This window comes from Gallinula chloropus, assembly GCF_964237585.1.
Source record: "Gallinula chloropus genome assembly, chromosome: 1".
Classification (NCBI taxonomy): Eukaryota; Metazoa; Chordata; class Aves; order Gruiformes; family Rallidae; genus Gallinula; species Gallinula chloropus.
In genome coordinates, this window is record NC_140085.1 from 100,200,887 (window position 1) to 100,221,799 (window position 20,913).

The following is a 20,913-nucleotide window of genomic DNA, read 5'->3' on the forward strand; positions in this document are numbered from 1 at the left end:
ACATTTTCAACGTAAAATAAATCCTTCTGTTTCAGGGCTGTTATGCATTTCCAGGAGCTTTTTGCATGTGTAGAGTGTAACTCCAGAAAGATGTTACTGTGTAACCATGCTAAGGGGACCTCCCTCTTGTCATTTTGTGCCTAGATGGGAGAAGCTCAGTTCCAAATTCTTTCCCCCCCCAACCTTTATCTGCTGATAAAATACAAGGACACATAAATGGCAGAAGTGCAGAGGCAGACACCAGGCATTGAGCAGGATGACATCTGTGGTTGACAGGAATTCACTTAAGAGAGTGCAAGTGGGCTGATGAGGATGGGGACTGGAAACTAAGGCAGGGGCTGGGGACTGTTTTTTCTTTGCAGTAACCTCTCTCCTTCTTCTCCTCCTTCTGTCTTTTCTAGGCAGGACAGGGCTGCTTGCTGATCTCTTGCCCAGTTTTGCTGTGGAGATTATGCCAGGTATTCAGTCATTTCACCCTTCACTCACCCAGTCATCTGCCATCTTGTCTGTTTATCCTTCTACAGCATCTTTGTGTGGTGTGTGTTTTGCTCTTAAGTGTTTTACCTGGGGATAAAAAGGGAAAAGCCTGTCGTTTCCTGGGAAAGTGTGTTGTGCTGAGATCTGAGAGCGCTGATGCTGGGACTTGGGGGAGGAATGGCCACGCTGGAAGCCAGCGTGCAGAGCTGGTTGTTGTCATGCCAAGATCAGTGTGGGAGCCGAAATGCCAGGGCTGTTCTGGGGAGGTTTTATATCAGGCTCTCTGCTCTCCCTCTCTTAGCACAAAGGTAACGCTGCTGCAGCCTGCCAGACCTCGGCACCGCCTGTGCCCGTATGGCTTTGCACGTCAGCTGCTCCTGTGGAGTAGCAACTTCCGCCAGTCCCCAGACCCCGTTCCGCCGGTACCCTTACAGCCACCACCACAGATGGTGGCACAGGAGGTGCCAGGAATAGAGCCCTGGTTAGTAACCCGTCAGTGGCACAGCCTCTCTTGTGCTGCATGGCCAGGGCATTATCTAGGTAACACCAGGCGGTTGGACCAGACATGAAAGCTCTCTGCCCGCCGTGAGTCCTTCGCTAGCCAAACTAAGGACAGCCACCAGTTCTGGCACTCCTTGCAGAGGAAACAGAGATGGTGCAACAGATTGTCCTTGAAAGGGAAAAGCTGTGAGAACATTTAGCCCTTGACTCATCTGATCATCCCCTGACGGTGCCCAAGGAGCGTTTCTTTCGCAGGTTTGTGCAAAAATGCAACTCCACATAAATGTGTGAAGCTATTTTCAGGTCTGTCCCGGCGACGCAAATGGAGAGAAGGCAGACACTCCCCCGCCACCGGTGTAACCCAGAGCTCCCCAGACGTTCAGCATGGCAAGGGAGGGATTGGTCTTTTCAGTATAGACAGAAGTCAATTCTCTGTTGCCTAACAATGCACGACCCCCCCCCACCCCATCCTTCCCATTTACAATTTTATTGAATTGTGTGTTGGGCAGGTAGTTTCCTGGTACCCTTGGTACCTGTTTACTGGTATCCATGTTTATGGCATGGCTGTAAACAAGAAGAAAGTGTAAAAGGCAGCAGCAAGCCACATTTCAGCTGTTAACATTGCTTGTTACCTGAATAAACAAAAGCAGATGTTCCTGCAAGCAGGAAACAGTTGTTGCCAGACAGTGAGGACACGTAAGGTTTCATCTTGGTAGTCATTTGAATCTCAGGGTTACACAGTTGTACCTGGAAGGGCTGTGATAGAAGATAACAGAATTAGTGGAGGAAGGATTAGGGAATGGCAGGTAAAACTGGTTGAATTCCCAGTTTTGTGCATAAAGGAGGAAACAACAGGCTCATTTGCCAGTTTCCTAATCTCATAATGGTCTAACTTTCTGTGAAGTAAAATCCTTCTTGATTCATAGGTCCCTGTGACTGGGACACTTGATTTCAAACATCCGCTCCTGGTGCTGAGTGAGTATCTTGGAACGTGCACCCTACATACTAACCTGACCTCCTTTAAACTCCTAGAACATGTTCAGAAAGACCACAGACAAACGTACAATGGACTTGGTTATTTTTTCCCTCTGCCAGGCTTTTATGCTTTATGAAAGTGGTTGTGAACTGTTCAGTAGTAGCTCTGGAGATCTGACACCTGAGCTTCATTGCATAGTGGTGACTGGCCACTTCTGTCACACAGTAACTGTTTCACTGCCTGCTCTCTACCGATGGTGGTCGTAGGGAGCAAGATGAGAACATGACAAAAGAAAAAGCCACGGAGCTGTCAGTCCATTAGGATTGGCATATCTTAAAAAATGCAGGACTGGAAAGGATACTCTGGCTTGCTGTCTTGCTTGCTATCCCAAGCACTACGTAACTTCATCCTTTCCATAAACTGAGACAGCTTAAGAGTAGTCTGAGCATGGCCTTTCTCTGTCCCATCGGCTCACTTTCTTTGATGTGCTGCTTCTGGCTTCCACCTACATTACTCACAGCCTGTTTATGCCCACTTATATAAGACCTTTAATAACTGGTTTTCCTCCTACCGTTCATTCTTCTAGCATATTTACTGGCAGCACCTACGTCTGCTCTCAGCCGCCTTTTTAATACACTAACACAATGAACCTCAGCTCTCCTGGTGCAGGGCAGGCTGTCGAGTCCCTTCATCCCTCTTGAATCCCTGCTTTGTATCAGCCCCAGCCTGAATCCTTCTTTTCTTGTACAAAGATGACCAAAGCTGTATAACATCAGCAACTTCAGATGAGGTTACACGGGGGCCTCGCGTGATGGCGTTAATATTTCCTTAATGCTACTGGAAATGCCTCCTGTGCTGGGCATAGGGTTGTACTTAGCATTTTTGCGGCTGTATTGCGTAACTGGGTACAGCTGTCTTACGACAGAATTGTGGACTGTCTTTTCTCAGACATTTTCAACCAGTGAAGTCCTGTACAAAGCAGAAATTGTTCTCAACCTTTGAACGTGCGACCTTGGACGTATTGCCGCGTACCTTGCAATCCAGTGTGTTGCTGCATTTCATGCTTCTTAGTGTAGGCCCAAGGACAACTGGCCCTTTCTATAACATAGCCCAGTCTTCATCTTCAGAGACAATGCTTCACTACCTCCTCTTACCCTCAAGACACACCAGCACATTCTTACTTTCTGCGTCAGGGTCGTTCATGACAATATTAAATAAGATGGTTCCCAGAACCCACACTGGAGTAGCTGTATCAGTAATCTCCTCTTGGCTCTTCTCCATTCATTAATCTTTCCCTCCAGCCATTTCCTTATTCATTAGCTGAAGTTTTCTCAGCATATAGTAAAAAAATAATTCCACAGGGACCAAAATTCTCTGCGAATTTATACAGAGTTGATCTGTTTCATCCAAAAAAGTAATAAAATATTCAAAAATGTAAAACGTTTCACTCGGCGCTGCTGAAAGGAAATGTTTTGATTTGTAAATGCCAGATCTTTCACCGACATTTTTAAAGGGAAAATGTAACTTCTAGGTTAAAAACAGCATTAAAAAAGGGGAATTGTTTGTAAAAGAGTTCAGGAAAACTCCAGCAAAACAAAGGCACTCAAATTTTTTTGAAACAGAACGCTCTGGGTTAATAAAAAATGACACTTTTTATTCTTGCACTTTATTAAGAACATGAAAAAAATGTCTGTTGTGATTGTTACAAGCAGAACATTTTTCCTTGGCTTTTCAGCTTAGCAATACAGGTGAGAGGTGCACTATGTGGTTCTCTACTCACATTGATCATCCTTGTATCAATACTTCATCTTAAATAATAATGTACCAGGAGGCCCCTTAATGAATGCTGGTCTGCTTTTTTTTCTGCAGAGCAGCCCCACCATGTCTTTCTTTGCTTTCTCATCATCTTTCCAAGGTGGTTGAATACACCTGGAGTGTTACCCCATGTTTTCCCTCACTAGCAGTCTGACTTCTAGGTAGGCTGGTGCACCTCTCTGATTTAAAACAAACTCCAGCCCTCCTGGACATTCAAAGTCTTGACATTTCTTTGTCCAGATGTGTTTGCCAACCATTCTCTTAATCCAGGGAGTTGCCACATGGTGGTAGGCATGCAATCCCCTGAAAAACACAGGGTGGCCAGACGCAGAGCTGGGAGCTGCCCCCGCACAGGCTGGGCACCTGATCCCACCGCAGCTGCTGCTGCTTCTGCAGATTCCCCAGCAGTGAAGTTTTGAGAAACCTTTTCTCGCCTCCCTTCCCTTCCCTTCCCTTCCCTTCCCTTCCCTTCCCTTCCCTTCCCTTCCCTTCCCTTCCCTTCCCTTCCCTTCCCTTCCCTTCCCTTCCCTTCCCTTCCCTTCCCTTCCCTTCCCTTCCCTTCCCTTCCCTTCCCTTCCCTTCCCTTCCCTTCCCTTCCCTTCCCTTCCCTTCCCTTCCCTTCCCTTCCCTTCCCTTCCCTTCCCTTCCCTTCCCTTCCCTTCCCTTCCCTTCCCTTCCCTTCCCTTCCCTTCCCTTCCCTTCCCTTCCCTTCCCTTCCCTTCCCTTCCCTTCCCTTCCCTTCCCTTCCCTTCCCCTTTTTGTCACAGACCAGCTCTTCTGTGCTGTCCCTTGTAGGGTGTTTTTACACCCATTCCCTTTTGGGGCCTGACAGGCATCACCCGAGGCTGCGGCGGGGGGTGGTGGTGGAGGTTGGGGTGGAAGGAGCGGTTGTTAGGTTTCCTGGCTGGCTGCAGCGCCTGAATAGGATGTTCGTTCGGCACATTCAAAAGAATAATTGCATGCGTGGGCCTCGCTGCGAAGGGGCAGGCCTGGCTCGTTTGCTGGGCTATTTATAGCATGCTTTTCACCATCATTTGTCCCATTAAAACTAGAGTGTGGGTAGGGAACAAACACACAAGCAGGGCATGAGCATGGCCAGGAAGAATGAGTCTTTGATGAGATCCAAGTGCTAATGGAGCATGTCCTGCAGCATTCATACAGGTCTGCTGTGGGGCAAAGGGTTTCTGTGCTGGAGAACCAGAGCTTCTGCCTCTGGGAGGCAAGAAGGGACTGGATTTCTGTAGCTCCATTTCTCACTGTTGTGTGCCATTTCTGCTTTGACACAGAGGGGGACGTAGACCTAGACCAGCAGAGAGTCTGCTTTGTGATTCATCTTTCTGTCTTGCCCCTGTCCTCTCCCCAGGAAAGATGTTGCTGATGTGCCCTTCCACCACGATGTGCAGTCCTGTATCTCCCTTTCTTCCCTTGTTTTCCAGAGTGGGTCTTCGTGGGCCTGGTGATCCTGGGGGCATTCCTGTTCTTCCTCCTGGTGGGGATCTGCTGGTGCCAGTGCTGCCCCCACAGCTGCTGCTGCTACGTCCGCTGCCCCTGCTGTCCCGAGTCCTGCTGCTGTCCCCGGGCGTGTGAGTGACCCTGTCCAAGCCTGGCACAAAACTTGTTCTGCATTTGTTCTGCTCCCTGTCAGAACAGGAGGAGAATCTGTTAATAATGCTTCTTTTGCCCCGAGCACTTTGCCTGACTAAAGAACTAGTTTTTAGGGAGTGAAGCATCTGACCTCTTGCTCAATGGTTGAGCGCTCAAAGTTAATTACAAATGTAATTCCCCAAGCCCTCCCTGCTTTGGCAGCTGTACCACCTTCTCCAAAGTGTCCTGCTCTCCTTCCAAAGTTGTTGTTGTTGTTGTATCAAGTGAATGTTGAGGGTCAGAGCTAAAAGCAGCCGGGGAGTTTTCTTCTTGGCAATGCAAAGCAGCTGCCCTCTACAACAGTGCAAAATCCCTGCAACCCAGCAAGGTTCCTGGTGAGGTTCAGTCGGCTCTGTCAAGTTTTGTAAGCCTCATCCCTGCTGCTGGAGTCATCAGTTGTTTTTAAAGCTGAACTGGCACTAAATCCCAGCAGCACTAATGCTGGCTGTGAAGTACTGACTATCTTTCAGTTGCTGGGCATCCTTGCAGTGCTCCTCCGACCTGCCGTGTGCATTTTTAAAACTCCCCTCAGTTCCTTTTGAGCCTCAGAGAAATTCAGATCGATCCTTGTTACATTTGTCCAGTTGTTGTCTCCTGCTGAGTTGTTGTCAAATGTTGGTGATGTGCAGGTTGCTGCCCCGTGCCGGGTGGGTCTGCCAGAAGCTGGTGTGATACCGACTGCTGTTCTTCTTCTTTTCCAGTGTATGTAGCAGGCAAGGCAGCGAAAGCCAGGTACCCTCCTGCAGTGTCTTCCATGCCGGGCCCATACTACATCCCCAGTGTTCCTGTAGCTGGTGTCCCGTCTCCTGCTGTGCTGATGGACAAGTCGCACCCCCCTCCCTTAGCCCCGAGTGACTCCAGCGGAGGGAGTCAGAATGGTAATTTGCAGTGCCAGGCACAGCATTTGGTTCTCCGACTGGGAGCAGGGCTGGGAAGGGGAGGAATGATTGTCACTGATGTGAGTGCTACGAACAGAGGAAACACAGAGAAACTGAATCTTAATCCTGGCTCTGACAATGACATTTGCATCCCTTAGAGCCACATGCTCCAACTTCTCTGGTGCCATCAGCACTGTGTCAGTGTGTGGGTGCGTAATTAGGTCAGCAGGGAATGGGAGGCTAAGTTCATGCCCTGGGCCCCTCTCATTACTGCTGCAAAGCTTTACATGCAGAGGAGAAAAGTAGAAAGATGATTTCAGGGGAGCAGAGGCAGTGGCCATTTTCCCCTTAGAGCAGATGCCGTGCAAGCTGCTTTTCCTGGTAAACTGTTCTTCCTGCCCTCTGGCAGCAGTTTTTGCTGCAGCATGTTTTACTGTCCCCATGGCATTTTGGGCAAGGGGACGTGCTCCCTTGGCATTCCTGCCCGAGAGCATTTGGGGCTGGATGCCCTCCCATACCTTACAGCAGTCAGTAGGTGACTTCTTTTGTTCAGCCTTTGGGTTTGTGAAATGTGAGAGATAAAAGGCCTCTGACTAGAAAGGAGTTGTGGATGAATGTCAGACACAGAGTATTGGTATCATCACTGTCTTGGTGAGGGTCACTTTCCCTGCTGCAAAGGAAGCTGCCATCAAGGGAAAAGAGGGTAGCTGTTTAGCCACATGCTAGCATTTCAGGATCAGAATGGCTCTCTAAATTCAGACATGCTGCAGCAGAAGTGACTCTTACCAATGCAGAGTCACCATAGTGACACAGTATGTTTGCCGTTGATCCAGCTACGTGTCTGATTCTAATTATCAATTGCTAAATTTGCTCATGACAATGTGTTGATAGGACACTTCTGAAAAGACAAGATCAAGTAGTATAATAAAGTAGTTAAGCTTCTGGAACAACCCTACATATCTTTCTGCTGCCCCAGTCAGCTTATTAACCTTTCTGGAATCACAAAAGGTTTTTTCCTTCAACAATGGCACTTTTTTGTTTTCCCACTGAAATTGAAACAGGGCTCTGGAATGGAGCATTTTGAAATAGGAAATAAATCAATCGCTGATCCAAAGCAGAACGTATCCAATTCAAAAACCTTTGTCAGAAAGTGATGAATGACAGCCCAGTGCTTGAGTTTTTTTCTCCCTTGAAAAATGTCACTGCATGTAGAGAGCATGGTGCCGCTGGCCGTGGGAGATCCAGGGATTTTTTTAAGAGTCAGATCACAGCCCCAGTCTCGTCTCGCTGTACGTTACAAGCAGAGAGCACAAATGCAGAATGAAAAACTGTGGATGCATTCAGTAAGCCAGTGCAACAGCTCTTAGCACCCCATGTTCATTACAGAGAGATGCATTTATTATATAATCCAAATCAGCTGGCTGGACTTAACCTCACAGCCCAGGGCTTGACAGGAAATACTACGTATTGCAAATAAAGCCATTATTAAGGAGTTGTAACTGTTGTGGAAAGGCAACAGAGGTTCCTAAGCTTTCAAAAATGTTAATTAAAATAGTTTTGCAATAATATGGACAAACTCTTAGTCTGGATCATGCACCTGTTGTTCAGGATGTTCCTTGAACTGTGGAGCTAAGGATAACCCCGCACCCTGTTCCTTTTCTCTTAAGGACCTCCACAATGCCAGAGAATCCCCTAATTACAGGCTGTGAAAGAGAAAACATTATTTGGCTCTTCCAAGCTACTTATTTGCTGGTTGGCCAGACAGTAAGCTAAACAAAGCAGGTAATGGTTGAGTTTATAATAGAGGCCTTTTCTCAGAAGGAGTGCTAAGTATGGTCTCTGCATCCTCCCTGCTGCCAGCGTAGGTCTGATCTGAAACTTGGTATCTTTGAGGCTTCAACGTTTCTGTCAAGTTTATTTTAAAAACGGGATCAGGAGTGCTGGGGGACAGAGACTGGAGGATTCTGTAATCCTGGCTGCCAGGCTAAAAAGGACAGCCTTTGCCCTAGATAGTTTCTGTGCTTATAAATGACCCCTGTGAGGTGATCTAGTGAGCAAACTGAGGCATGAGGATATTTAGAAAACTTGTCTAGGGTTACATAAAAGCCACGTGACAAACCTCCAGCAAAGCCCAGAAACTCCATCCTAAACTTAGGGCTGAACAGGGTCAAAAAACCCCAACTTCCAGTTCTTTAGAAGAGTGTTGGCAACACGTAAGTTAGGGTTTATGCTCTATTTTAAATGCAGTGGTTACCTGGAGACTCTTGAATAGATTCCTTAAACAACCATGTACACAGGGAAGCTTTTGATCCAAGAGCTGGACTCCAGACCTTTAATGCAGAAAGTCTATAAGGATGAGATATCATTTACTTCCTAACCACACTCGTCTGGGAAAAAATAGTAGCGCTGTCCTTTCTGGGGAGGGAAACAGCTCACAGTTTTGGCTGACTTGGTTCCACCCACAGCAGAATTAAAAAAAGTGTCCACAGTTAAACACAAATTAAAGATGAGAAATGTATGAACTCTTTGGGAGAAGAAGATGCAGTCTAACAGGGAAGAGCGTTCCATTCCCTTTGACTTCAGAGAATGGTTCTGGACAAGTGGTTGGTGTCTCAGCATCTTCATTCCCTGATGATAATTAAGATGGGCCTGAAATATATTCAGGCTTTATTAAAGGGTTATGGCAATTTACAGATGAAGAAGGGTGCGAGGAGGAAGGAATAATATCTTCAGTTCTCACATGAAGGAATAACAACGAGATTTAATGAGCTGGACATTCAGTATCACTGTGAGAAGTATATAATACATAAATGTAGAGACAAAATATGCTTTACCTCTAGTGGCAAATAGTTTTTATGAGCTCTTCCTGGCCATCTTTGCAGATTTAATTCTAAAGTTAATTCTAGGTGCTTACAGAATTAACCAAGAAATACATTTTCCTTTTGATACCCAGCTGCAATGGCAAGTCGAGCATGAAGCTAGCATGAAGTCTAGCTAATTCTCCATCAGTTCCAGGGGCTAGACATGTTGCCCAAATAGATATTTGGCACAGCTTCAGCGTGAGTATTGGCTCTGGGGAGGCAGAGTCTGGAAGCTGCCTGTTCAGGTTCCCCAAAGGTTGTTAGTAGGTCAGAGTAATTTCCAGCTGATGGCTGTTCGCTGGCCTGTGTATGAATGAGGTGGCAGCTTAGAAGAAAGAATAGCTAGAGGCCTCTCTCCTGGCAAGGCACCGGGCTGCGAGGGTGAGGTGAAGTTGGGAACCTGCCTTGCTGTTGCTCATGCAGCGCAGTGGGAGTCATTCTTCTGTGGCCAGTCAGTCCAGCCCCCCTTCACAGTGGCAACCTCACTCCAGGGGATGGCATGGTCTCCCACTTTGGAAGGCAGGGGCAGGACTCCTTGCGTTCCGTAAGTCACCGTGTGCATGTGCCGTCACTGTGCACGCGTTCGCGGGGCTAATGGCACGCAGCAGAACTCCAGACTGCTCGCTGTCAGCTGAGCTACCTGGAGGCGTGTTGAAGGCAGGACCCTGATAGACCCACACCATGTTTAACATCCAATGCCTTTCCCAAGTACAGAAACCCAAGGCCGTGTTTCACGGTGCAGCTGCTTGCCTTGTGCACAGTCAGAATCCACAGAGAAGACCTTTCCTCCCGAAGCAATGTGTGGGGTTGCTAGGGGAATCATTCCCCCAATTGTTAGGGCACCTTGTTAGGGCACTGCCGCTCCTGAAGCAGAGCGTGGTTATTTAATAGCACAGACAGAGGCACAGCAGTTTGGGACAGAAGGTGCCTAAGAATACCTCTGCCAAGTCCTCGCTCTGCCCACACAGCGCATACTATGCAGCGTACTACCCAACCCATATGTTTAGTAGCTTGCTGCATGGGGCTGTGGGATAAAACAGAACAGGTTGGCTCAGACCTGGCCGGCCACGCAAGAGGAGTGTGCCTGCAGCACTGCAGTCTTCACACCGAGGAAGGTCCTAACCCCGTGCCAGGCAGAGAGGCCCTGCTCTGTGGTGCTAGGCGAGCTGTCCTCACAGCAGCTCTATTAAGGAGGCTGCATTTCAGGGCTGCAGTTCTCTTTGTTCTCGTCTGTGCTTCTGTCATTCTTGCAAGCGGCCCAGGATGAGACTTTTCTTAAATAATTCACTGTAAGAGCTTTATTTCCTTCAGAGTCCTGATAGGGGGAGTTCTCTGCTTGCTGGCTGTAGACCTGCCCTGAGGTAGGCAGGCTACTGATGGGGTTAGCAGGCAGTGTGCAGGGAGCCTGCCTGCCAGCGCTGGAGCCGCTGTGGCTCCCGGTGCGTTAGAGGCGACTTTTCTACACACAGGATGTGGAAAAGCCAAAAAAGCTGCCCAGACTTACCCTGCCAATGGAGTAATCCTGGGAGTCAAGCACATAATGTACGTGTGGGACCCACCTTCTCTGTAAAACGCAACCTGTAAGGAATGCCAGAGCAGGCGGCTTCACAGTTACCCAGTGACCCGATTGGCCCCATCACTGGATTTGGGATAAATCTCAAAGCACTGCGATGTGCTTTGTGGGGCTTTCTGTGTTTCCTTCTGTCTTCTCTGGAGCTTCTCCTACCACATGCTCTTCAACCTGTGTGAGCAGAATTCGTAGGGATGGGAGGGTGAAGTAGTCCTGTGGAGTGACAGCTCCCAAATGCTCAGCCACCTGCTTCCCCTGCAGACTGGGAGCTTACAGCCCCTGCTGCACAGAGGAAGCCTGATCTTCCAGGGCTGCTTCTCTCATACCATGACAAATCCTTTCTGTAGTGCTGAGGAAGGGAAAATGAGTGCCACTTTTCTCTCTGCCGTCCTCTGTGGGAGGTGGAATCACTCTGTAGCAATGACACCACTTGATGCGTTTGCTTGTACAGACCGGGCATTTCCAGACCATTTTTGCTGTTACTGCAAACTTTATAAATGCTGCAGCTGCTCACAACTTCACATCCCACGTTACAGACAAATTTCTTCTGAAGCAGGGACTGACTCACTCTGTTTTGGAAGACGCAGCCTACCTGCTCAACTACAGAAGCAATATTGTCAGAAAATCTCCTTGGGTTTGAATGTGTTCTCCTCTAATGCTTTGCTTTTCTCTGTAGCAGTGCGCAAAGGGTACAGGATCCAGACCGACAAGGAGAGGGACTCCATGAAGGTGCTCTACTATGTTGAGAAAGAACTGGCTCAGTTTGACCCGGCTAGGAGGATGCGAGAACGATGTGAGGAACAAGCATAGTTTGGTTTTGGTTTGTTTTGTTTTCTCTGACCTGAAAAAGACTCTGCAAATCCATAGCTGAAAGTTACTGGCTTTGCCTTAGAGCCAGCCTCTAGAATAGAGTATGCAGGGTATGGTACTTGGGGCAGATGAAGTCTGGACCTTAGGCATCTAGGTATGTTCTGATTTTAAAGATCTCCTGCTTACCTAATCTTCCTTAATCGGAGCAGTCAAGGTGTGGGAGACTCAAATGCTCATGAAAATTGTCCACTTAGATAATGAAACTTTTGGATCACTGACATCTGAAAAGCCAAGTCCATACTCATGCTTTCTGCAGCCTGTGGTGGGCTGATTGCTGGGATGTTGTCCTGACAGCTTCTGTGTGTCTTTAGAGTGTGGGTAGGATACAGCTGTAAATTCCCAGCGTGGCAAAACAGGAGAGGGATGATTTTATTGAAAGCCTGTTTTGTGAGCTGCGATGGCAACAGTGGGGTTTGAAGGATGCAGAAAGGTAGTTTGAAGGGGCTGTTGCCCTGCAGAAGCAGCTGGGACCAGAAGAAAGATTTAAGAAGCTGGGGGATTGTTGTTTTTTGTGAGACTGGCCAGGATAAGCTCAGATGTGCTACATGTATCTGCACTGACAGCTCAGCAGTCAGGCAGCCGCAGGTGAAGGGGGAGGATGGTGGTGAATAGGGACAGGCTGCAAACTCAGAATCGAGCTTGTGTGTGGAGCTTCTTACTGCCTCCCCGTAGCCTCTTGCAAGCTCTGTTCTCCCAAATAAAGGCCGAGGCTGCACTTAATGGGTGCCAGGGCACAAACCCAAGGGAGGATCTTAATGCGTTAGGAGGCAAAGGTGCAGTGACAGGGCTGAGTGTGTGCATGAAGAGGACTTGCAGTGCAGCTCCTTGTCCTCCACCTGTTCTGGGTGGAGGACAGCAGCAGTCTGGGGGCTCAGTTCCTCTGGGCAGCATCCGACTCACAGAGCTGACTCCCGTTAGGGACTGGCGGAGGCTCATTTAAAACAGACGCGTGAGAGCCTGGAAGTCAGTGAAGGTGAGGGCTTCAGAGAATGACACTGCATTGAAGCTCTGTACAGATTAGGCATAACTAGAAAATTATATGTACTTCTAAAACAGTCATTGCTGAGCACACTGTCTTCTCCACCCACCAGATTTACTATAAAAAGACGTCTCCAGATTGGTATGTCAGGCCTCCAGATGTCAATGTGCCTGACAGGGTAGAGACTGACAGCGATTCACACAGTTTCTTACTTTCCTCTTAATCTTTCTTTTAAGGGGGTTGGTTTTTGTTTTAGGTGGGCAAGACAGGCCAAATCCAGAGCCTGCCTGTCTCACACCAGGAAAGGGGGAGGTGGCACAACTGCTATGATGGTGTTGCACCAAGTGCAGTGCCCACCTTGTGAGGGTGGAATGCTCACATGTTACTGAAACAGAGCTGAGGGGGAATTTCTGCACGAAGACTGAACTCAGTTATCTGGGATGCAGGTATCTGATGCCATTTGCAGTACCCTTAGAATATCCCACCTGGATGCCAGCTACCAGTTCAGAAGACCTGTAGGTCTAACAGCAGCTGTGTCCAAACTAAGCCGCAGGAGTCTTGGGCAGGATCAGCCAGGGGTTTAGGGAAGGGACTTGGATTCCATTTGATTTTTTTCTAATGGAGGGTAGCTCAGCTTCTTTCTGAAGAGGCTGCGGGTGGGCTTACCACAGCCTTCCTGTCCTCTCCTCCCCTCTCACACATGCTATCAGGTGATGCCTATCTCTCTTCTTTTCTGCACCCCCCTGCAGATAACAACACCATCTCTGAACTCAGCTCTTTGCACGAGGACGACCTGAACTTCCGTCAGCCCTACCGCCAGTCGCGAAGGAAACCTCTGCCTCCCGCGGGGGACCTGGACAGCGATGCTGAGTACTGGACAGGAGTGATGGGTGGGGGCAGCACGTCAAGATCCCAGGCTGTCTCCGACTACAGAGACGAGCGGGACAGTTTCCGGCACAGGTGAGGGCTGCTGTGTTGGAAAGCAGCTGGGTCTGGCAAAGTAGTGAAGAAAGGAGAAGGAGCAGTTGGGGCTGGTAGTTCTCCATTTCCTGCTGCTTTGGTTCTGCTTAGCAGGTCAGAGGGCTCAGGGAGAAACATGGCATATGGAGATGTCAAATGAGGTCAGAATTTCTCCGATTCCCACAAGCCCACCAAAGCCTACCCAGCCAGGCAAGGCTAGGTACCAGCCCCATTCTGGGAGGGGTGTAAAAGTGAGATTGACAGGAAATGAAGCCACCCTTCACAAAGTTCTCTCTCGAGATTTGCACCTGATCTCTACCAGCAGTTCCCAGTGCTGGTGCGCTTTATTAGGAGTTATGTCCTGCTGCTTGGGTGGGTGCAGCAAGACCTGTACTCCAGGCCTAAAGGACTGGCATTTTGGTGCCTGGAAAGGCGGTATCACATCCTCCCCTCATATAGCAGTAGCCCTGTCTCTCAAAAGAAACGGCAAGGATTTTCTTCCCTCAATACTGCACTGTTGTGCCAGCCCACTCCCTTTCAACCTGCTTCAGAATTGCCCTGCTGTGAGCTTCTGTAGCTGGATTCTTGGGTTCTCCCAGCAGGATGTACACCTACAAGCTTTGGGGCCAAGGAGAAGCAAACCCAGCCCTGCGTATTAGAAGACAAGGGAGGTGCACTTCGGGGTTAATCTCAGGTAACATCAGACTTGTAGAGTCTGAGCTACCCACACTCAGCTGCCTTTATAGTCACCAGGGAGAAGCAGGGGTATCTAGGATGTGATGCATCTTTTCCTACAGAACACGATGACGACAGGTCAGATGATTCATGCCCCAGGAGTCCGCTTCCCTCCATTGTCTGCGGAGGCAGCTGGAGGGGATGAGCGCAGCTGAATCCTGCCCTCTAACACTGCCTCTTCCCTCCTCTAGCCAGCAGAGATCCAAGTCTGAGATGCTGTCCCGTAAGAGTTTCTCTGTGGGAGTGCCGGCCGTCTCCATGGACGAGCTGGCAGCCTTCGCGGAGTCGTACAGCCAGCGGACCCGGCGGGCAGACAGCCAGGACACCCGGCGCTTCGAGCGCTCCGAGTCGCACGGCGGCCGCGGCGGGGGAGGGCTGCCCCACCAGGACAGCTCCCTGGAGGAGTACTACACCAAGCGTAGCAGGGCGAACCGAGAGCTGCTGACGGACTCGGAGCGGGGCTGGTCATACAGCCCACCCCGCAGACGGGCCCACGAGGAGAAGCACCTGCCCAGACTGGTGAGCCGGACGCCTGGAGGGAGCCAGAAATACGATCACTCCTACCTCAGCAGCGTCTTGGAGAGGAAATCACGGAGCTACGACGAGAGCGGTGACCACAGCGAGACCCCCTCGAAGCTGAGCTCGCAGCCCAGCCAGAGAGGAGGCGGAACGTATTACGCCTGGTCACCACCCTCTACCTACAAAGCCGAGAAGTCGCAGCAACAGGCGCAGCAGCCGCCGCCGCCGCCTCAGCAGGAGGAAGGGGAGGACACTCTGCCCCCGTACAGCGAGAGGGAGCTGAGCCGAGGTCCTTCGTACAGGGCCAGGGAGCAGGCCTACCTCAACGCCTCTGACAAGAAGAGGAAAAAGGACCCCAAGAAAACAGTGAGGCCAAATAGGCTGAGTGGGGAGCCACCGGGCAGGGGTTAACTAGACAGAGTTTAGGGGCAGGGAGGCTCTGCAGGAGAGTAGAGCCTGGAGCCCAAGATAAGCGGTGTCACTGTAGGAAGAGGGCAGTCAGTGTGGATGTAGGAGGCCAGAAAGGGAAATAGTTCCTACACAGGACTCCATAGTGGAGGGGAGAGACAGATGTGCCTGGGACTGGGGAGGTAAGGGATGTTCTTCACATCTGTGGCCTGGTGATACAAGGAAATGGGAGTTATCTAGGATTTAGGAGGAGCATGGTGGGGAAGGGATCTTACCCAGGGCTTACCAAAATTACAGGGCATTGCTTTGGCCTTAATCCTTGTTAAGGAAGGGTGGAGAGGTTGTGTTTTTCTGGGCGGGGACAGGGCTAGTAGCAAGACATGGTGTAAGAGACCGCGAGTCCTTCTGAAGGGGGTAAGACAAACTCCTGTGGGTGCATGCATATGAGCATGTGTACGGGCCATGCAAGCCAAAGGCGTTCCTCATAGAGGCTACCAACGGCTGCAAAACTTCCTGCTGTCGTCTGGCGAGGACTGATGAGTGTATAGGTGTTGGGGAAGGGGAGCTGGTGGAAGTCTGTTTCACGGGGGAGACCTTGTAGGTAGAGTAGTTTGACTATTGGGCCTGAGCTTAAGTGGCACATGAGAGAGGAAGGTGTCAGCAGTCGAGGCTGTTGCTGCTTGGTTGTGGCTCTGTCAGAGCTACATCTGTCTTTTTGTCCATTCCATGGGTGCTTTCCTGTTGACATTTCTCTTCTCTTTCCTCTCAGAACGATTTCCCAACAAGGATGTCCCTCGTGGTTTGAAGTTGTTGCGGACATGTCATGTTGGGCTGGGTACCATGAGGTGACTACAGTGAAGATGCAGAGCAACAAGACATGAACCTTTGCAGCCACCAGCCGTGGACTTTGTTTCAGTCGTTTGTTTCATCAGGGGGCCGAGGCTTTCCTGAGAGACACACTCCCACCTCTCAGAGGCTCTGGGAGTCTGCCAGGAAATGGAGGCCAGAGCTGTCTTTGGCACCCTGCTTTCCAGTGCCCTCCATTCCGCGCTGGAAGGCAGCCACGTCTCCCTGTGTCCCCGCAGCCCTCATCCGCCGGCGAGGCCGCCTTTGTGCCCCTTGCCCTGTCTGATGTGCAGGGAGAGGCCTGTGTGCGTTCCTCTGGCCCTCCCTGCCTCCTCAGTTCTCCGTTTGGATTAAATATTGTCTCCATACTTAAAGCCTTTTCTGTATCATCCCGGTGCTGGGAGGAGGCCTCGTTCTTACAGCTGCTGGCTGCCTCCAGCTGAGGGCCCTACATCTACATCCTTTCGGACACTATAGGAAAGGACTGATGAGGTGTTACTTTGGCACGGGTGGGGACAGAGGGGGAGGCGATTATAGGCTGGTTTGTTCAATATATTTAGTTCTCTTCATTGTGTGATGAGAGTTGCAGGTGAGATTGATGTATTGTTTTGAAAGTGGATCAAAGTAGCTTTTATTGTGACGAGAGCATGACGTGTTTTTTTCCCCCATCCCCAGCTGTGATTTGCTTTGATACGGTTGCATTTTCTTGCAGCTGAGCTGTGACCCTGTAGAACTTCAAGCTAGAACATCTACTCCACCATATCAGAAGCAGTGCCCTGGCCTTGCTGGCGCTCTGCTTCCAGCACCACCAGACACCTCTGTCTAGTGAGTGGCCTTTTTGTTTTCAAGAAGCAAAAACGGGAAAGTCTCAGTGAGAGAGCAGCTGCAGATCTTCATTCTGTGCTACTGGTATTAGTCCTTTCTGGTCACTGTTCCCAGACATTGACGAGAGCAGTAGCAGTAATGGAAAAAAAGAATTGACACTGGATGAACTCAAGCTTTGAAAATCACCTTTTGCACTTATAACCATTCCGTTCACTTGAGTTGTGACATGGTTTTAAGTGGCTGTTGTCTCAGGAACAGCTGAATTTTGGAGTGAGTGCTCCATACCACCTGGACGCCTGACACTCTGGTTTTCATAGGGTGTAATGCAGTAATTTCTTTAATTTTTAGCTGCTGAAATCATGATGTGAAGGATGGTGATGGGGGAATGTTTTAACATCCGGCACCTTGGTCTTGTTATACAGAGAAACAACGTGGTGCCCTGTTGTGTTATGGATATTGTCAGCCTCTGAAATGCCACCTCTCTTGTTACGCTGGAAGTCTGGGGAGCCGTCTGGCCTCAGGTGCTCGCTCTGGCAATACACTCCTTTGAACATGAGATTTATTAACATCACTGAGGTTCTTCATAAAAATGACAGATTAATTTCTGAATTACTCCCTTGCCACATTAGTTCACCAGTGGTGTTCAGTGGAAAAGAAAGACAATCTCCACAGATTTGATGACAATACAGTTTTCATATTAGAAGTTGAACTGATGCCTTTTTCTCCTCCCAAGTTCCTCTAGCAATGAATTTAGTTCTGGAAATCCCGGTTCTGGATCATCTTGGCCAGAGAAGGATTAGACTGCAGGGACATACAGTTGTGGAGTCACAGAATGGTTTGGGCAGGAAGGGACTTTTAATGGTGATCTAGTTCTGGTCCCCTGGTGTGGACTGGGACATCTACCACTAGATCAGGTTGCTCAACCAGCCTGAACTTGGACATTTCCAGTGATGCAACATTTGCACTTCTCCAGGCAACCTTTTCTGGTGCCTCACCACTCTCACATTAAAGAGCTTCTGCCTTAGCTGTATTTAAATCTACCCATTTAGTTTAAAACCATTGCCCTGGTAAAAAGTCTCTCCCCATCGTTCTTCTAAGCCCCCTTTAGGAACTGGAAGGCCGCTATGAGGTCTCCCTGGAACCTTCTCTTCTTGGGGCTGAACAGCCCCAGCTCTTGCAGCCTGTCTTCATAGGAATATTCTAGTCCTCTGACCATTTTCATGGCCCTCCCCTGGACCCCTCCAACAGGTCCATGACTTTCTTGTACAGGGGATCCTAGAGCTGGATGCAGCACTCAAGGTGAGGTCTCATGAGAGCAGAGTAAAATGGCAGAATCGCCTCCCTCATATGCTGATCACACTTCTCGAGTCAGCCCAGGATACAGCTGGCCTTCTGGGCTGACTGGTCCTGGCTCATGTCCCATATTCATCTACCACTATCCCCAGTCCTCCTCAGGGCTGCTCTCAATCTGTTCTACCCCCAGCCTGTACTGATATTGGGGATTGCCCATTACTCAGGTGCAGGGCCTTGCACTTGGCCGTACTGAATTTCATGAGGTTCACATGGGCCCACTCCTCAAGCCTGTCAGGGTCTCTCTGGATGGCATCCTGTCCCTCTACTGAATTGACTGTGCCACTCAGCTTGGTATCATCCACAAACTTGCTGTGGGTGCTCTTGGTCTCACTGTGTCATTAATAAAGACATTGAACAGTACTGGTGTCGATACGGAACGCTGGGGGACCCCGCTTGTTGCTGGTCTCCATTTGGACACGGAGCATTTGGCTGCAAGCGTTTGGGTGTGGCCCTCCAGCCACTTGCTCATTGAATAGTCCACCCATCCAACCCGTATTTCTCCAAATCAGAGACAAGGGTGTTGTGGGGGACCATGTCAAAGGCTTTACAGAAGTCAAGGTAGATGACATCAGTTGCTCTTCCCCTCACCCACCAGTGCAGTCTCACTGTCATAGGCCTCCAGATAGGTTCAGTTTGCCCTTTGTGAAGCCCTGCTGACTGCCTCTAATCCCCATCCCACGCTATGCCTTGACATAGCTTCCAGGAGGAATCCACACTCTCACTGGGCACAGAGGTGAGGCAGACCAGTATCTACTTCCCATGGTCTTCCTTTTTACCTTTTTCAAAAATAGGGCTGATGTTTCCTCTTTTCCCCATCACTGTGGAGTTGGCCTGCCTGCCATGACTTCTCAAACCAGGAGAGTGGCTTAGCAACTACATTTGCCAGCTACATGCCAACTACATCTAGTTACAATGGAAGTGTTTCCATCTTTTCTCATCTTTAATGGGTGTTCCTAGGAAAAATCACAGCAAGGTTAACAAGAAGTGGGCAGGTGGTTGCCATCTGAGGTCTTTATGACCTTGAGAAGTCTACAGAGCTACCCTACACATTACTTTAAATTGAACCTTTCATCCCCGACCTAGGATGATGGAAGCAGCAAGAAATGTGGATGTTTTGTTGGTCTGAAAACCTTGGGAACCCCTGTGCCACAGATTTTAAGGGAGTTTAGCCTGTGCTGTCTCTTTCCAGCAGGCATCCAGCAGGCCCAGGAAACCTTCCACGCAGAGATCTGAAAGTGGGTCTGCAGCAACGGAAGTGGCCCAGTGAGGAGTTCAGCAGTCGCTGAATCCCCCTATCTTTCAAACCATACTGAAGGCTGGGGTGTCACAGTCTCCTCATTTTAGCTGGGTCTGTCCCTCCTCTCCATCACTGTTGTTCATTTGATCAAGCCCTGGGTAATGAGCAGATTTAAAACACAAACCTTCCCCTTGCTTCTTTGCATCAATATATATATATATATTTTGCTCAACGCTGGTACTTTAGGGCATTTGTACACTGTGTGTAAGCAGTTGCCGTTTATCTATCTAGCTTATGATTCAGTAGTTGCAAGCTAATTCTCTTCACTGTTTTAACTATAGAAACAACTGTTCTTAAGAACTGTCCATCCTACCTTTTGAATCCAAGTACCTGGAAGAGCACTGGAGATTTTATGACTAGTGATTCTCTGAGTTCTACCAGGTGCTAAAAATTTAAGCCTCAAGATAAAAAAAGAGCAGGTCTTAATTCCCTGAAGTCAGGTCTGGGCAGCACCCGTCAGTCGGCTCTGCCTTTGATCTACAATTTTAGGTTTCCTATCTCCCTGCACAAATCTGAGGGAATTTTCAGCTGCCGATAGTGCCCATCCTCAGGCTGCCTTTATTTTCCCCATTAGGAGTGTGTTTGCAGCAGCACCAAATGGACCAAATCAAAGAGCGAGAGGTGACGTAGAGCAGGGCTTCCACCCCCACAGCTACACAGCCCTAATGACCCGTGACTCCTGCAGCAGAGGAGCGGGGGGGACAGAAGCTGATGGAGGGGCTGAGAGGAGCCTCTTGTTTCAGGAGAGAAGGAGCGGTTTTTGTGCCTGTGCCATCTCTCAGAACACTGGCACCAGAAGATAATGAGACTGATTATTACAGGGTCTCAAATTACACATTTTCCAGTGATCAATTTTTACTGCTGGCATAAAATTAAAATCCTTCTCATAAAGGATATGGGTGCCTGGGTCATGTCGGATGGTTTTGTGGCCTTAAAATGAAGCATCACAGCAGTGACTGAGACGATGAGTGAATCCTGTGACAAAACCCCAACTAAGCCCTTAGAGCAGCAGCAGGTAAACTTGGCTGGGCTGTCAAAAATGTGAGCTGGGCTACTGGAAAAAGTTTTGACATCCTGGAATGGGGAAATAAATACTAATGGTAATGACTTGTCAATAATCCTCCTATTCCTTTAAAGTACACTGTAAAAATTCCAGGGGATGGCTTCGGTGAATATCCTCAGAGCCCTCCATGACCCCTGAAATGGGAAATTAACAAAACTAGCACTTGGAGTACTTGGGAGCTTGGAGGAACTCCCAAGGCGGATCACCTGAGGCGGGCTGCCAGAGTTATTCAGGTCTTTGTGCTGGCATCTGGTGTGGTGGGGGGGGAGGGTCTGGGACCACAAGCATCCTAGCCTTCGTTATGAGTTCAGAGATGGTCAGCAGCCGCGTGCCCCA

General features: G+C 49.2%; 1 protein-coding gene across 1 annotated transcript in view; it reads left to right on the plus strand.

The window, feature by feature from the left end:
- Window positions 1–16,652, plus strand: part of ILDR2 (immunoglobulin like domain containing receptor 2) — a gene marked incomplete at its 5' end in the record, with an annotated part of 38,838 nt that extends 22,186 nt beyond the window's left edge. The window contains 6 exons of the mRNA XM_084268532.1: window positions 402–458; window positions 5,206–5,352; window positions 11,402–11,515; window positions 13,321–13,531; window positions 14,458–15,151; window positions 15,963–16,652. Of these exons, the coding sequence (XP_084124658.1) occupies window positions 402–458; window positions 5,206–5,352; window positions 11,402–11,515; window positions 13,321–13,531; window positions 14,458–15,151; window positions 15,963–15,998 (1,259 nt within the window). The 3' untranslated portion in view covers window positions 15,999–16,652. The remainder of the gene's footprint in view (window positions 1–401; window positions 459–5,205; window positions 5,353–11,401; window positions 11,516–13,320; window positions 13,532–14,457; window positions 15,152–15,962) is intronic.
- Window positions 16,653–20,913: the final 4,261 nt, after the last annotated feature.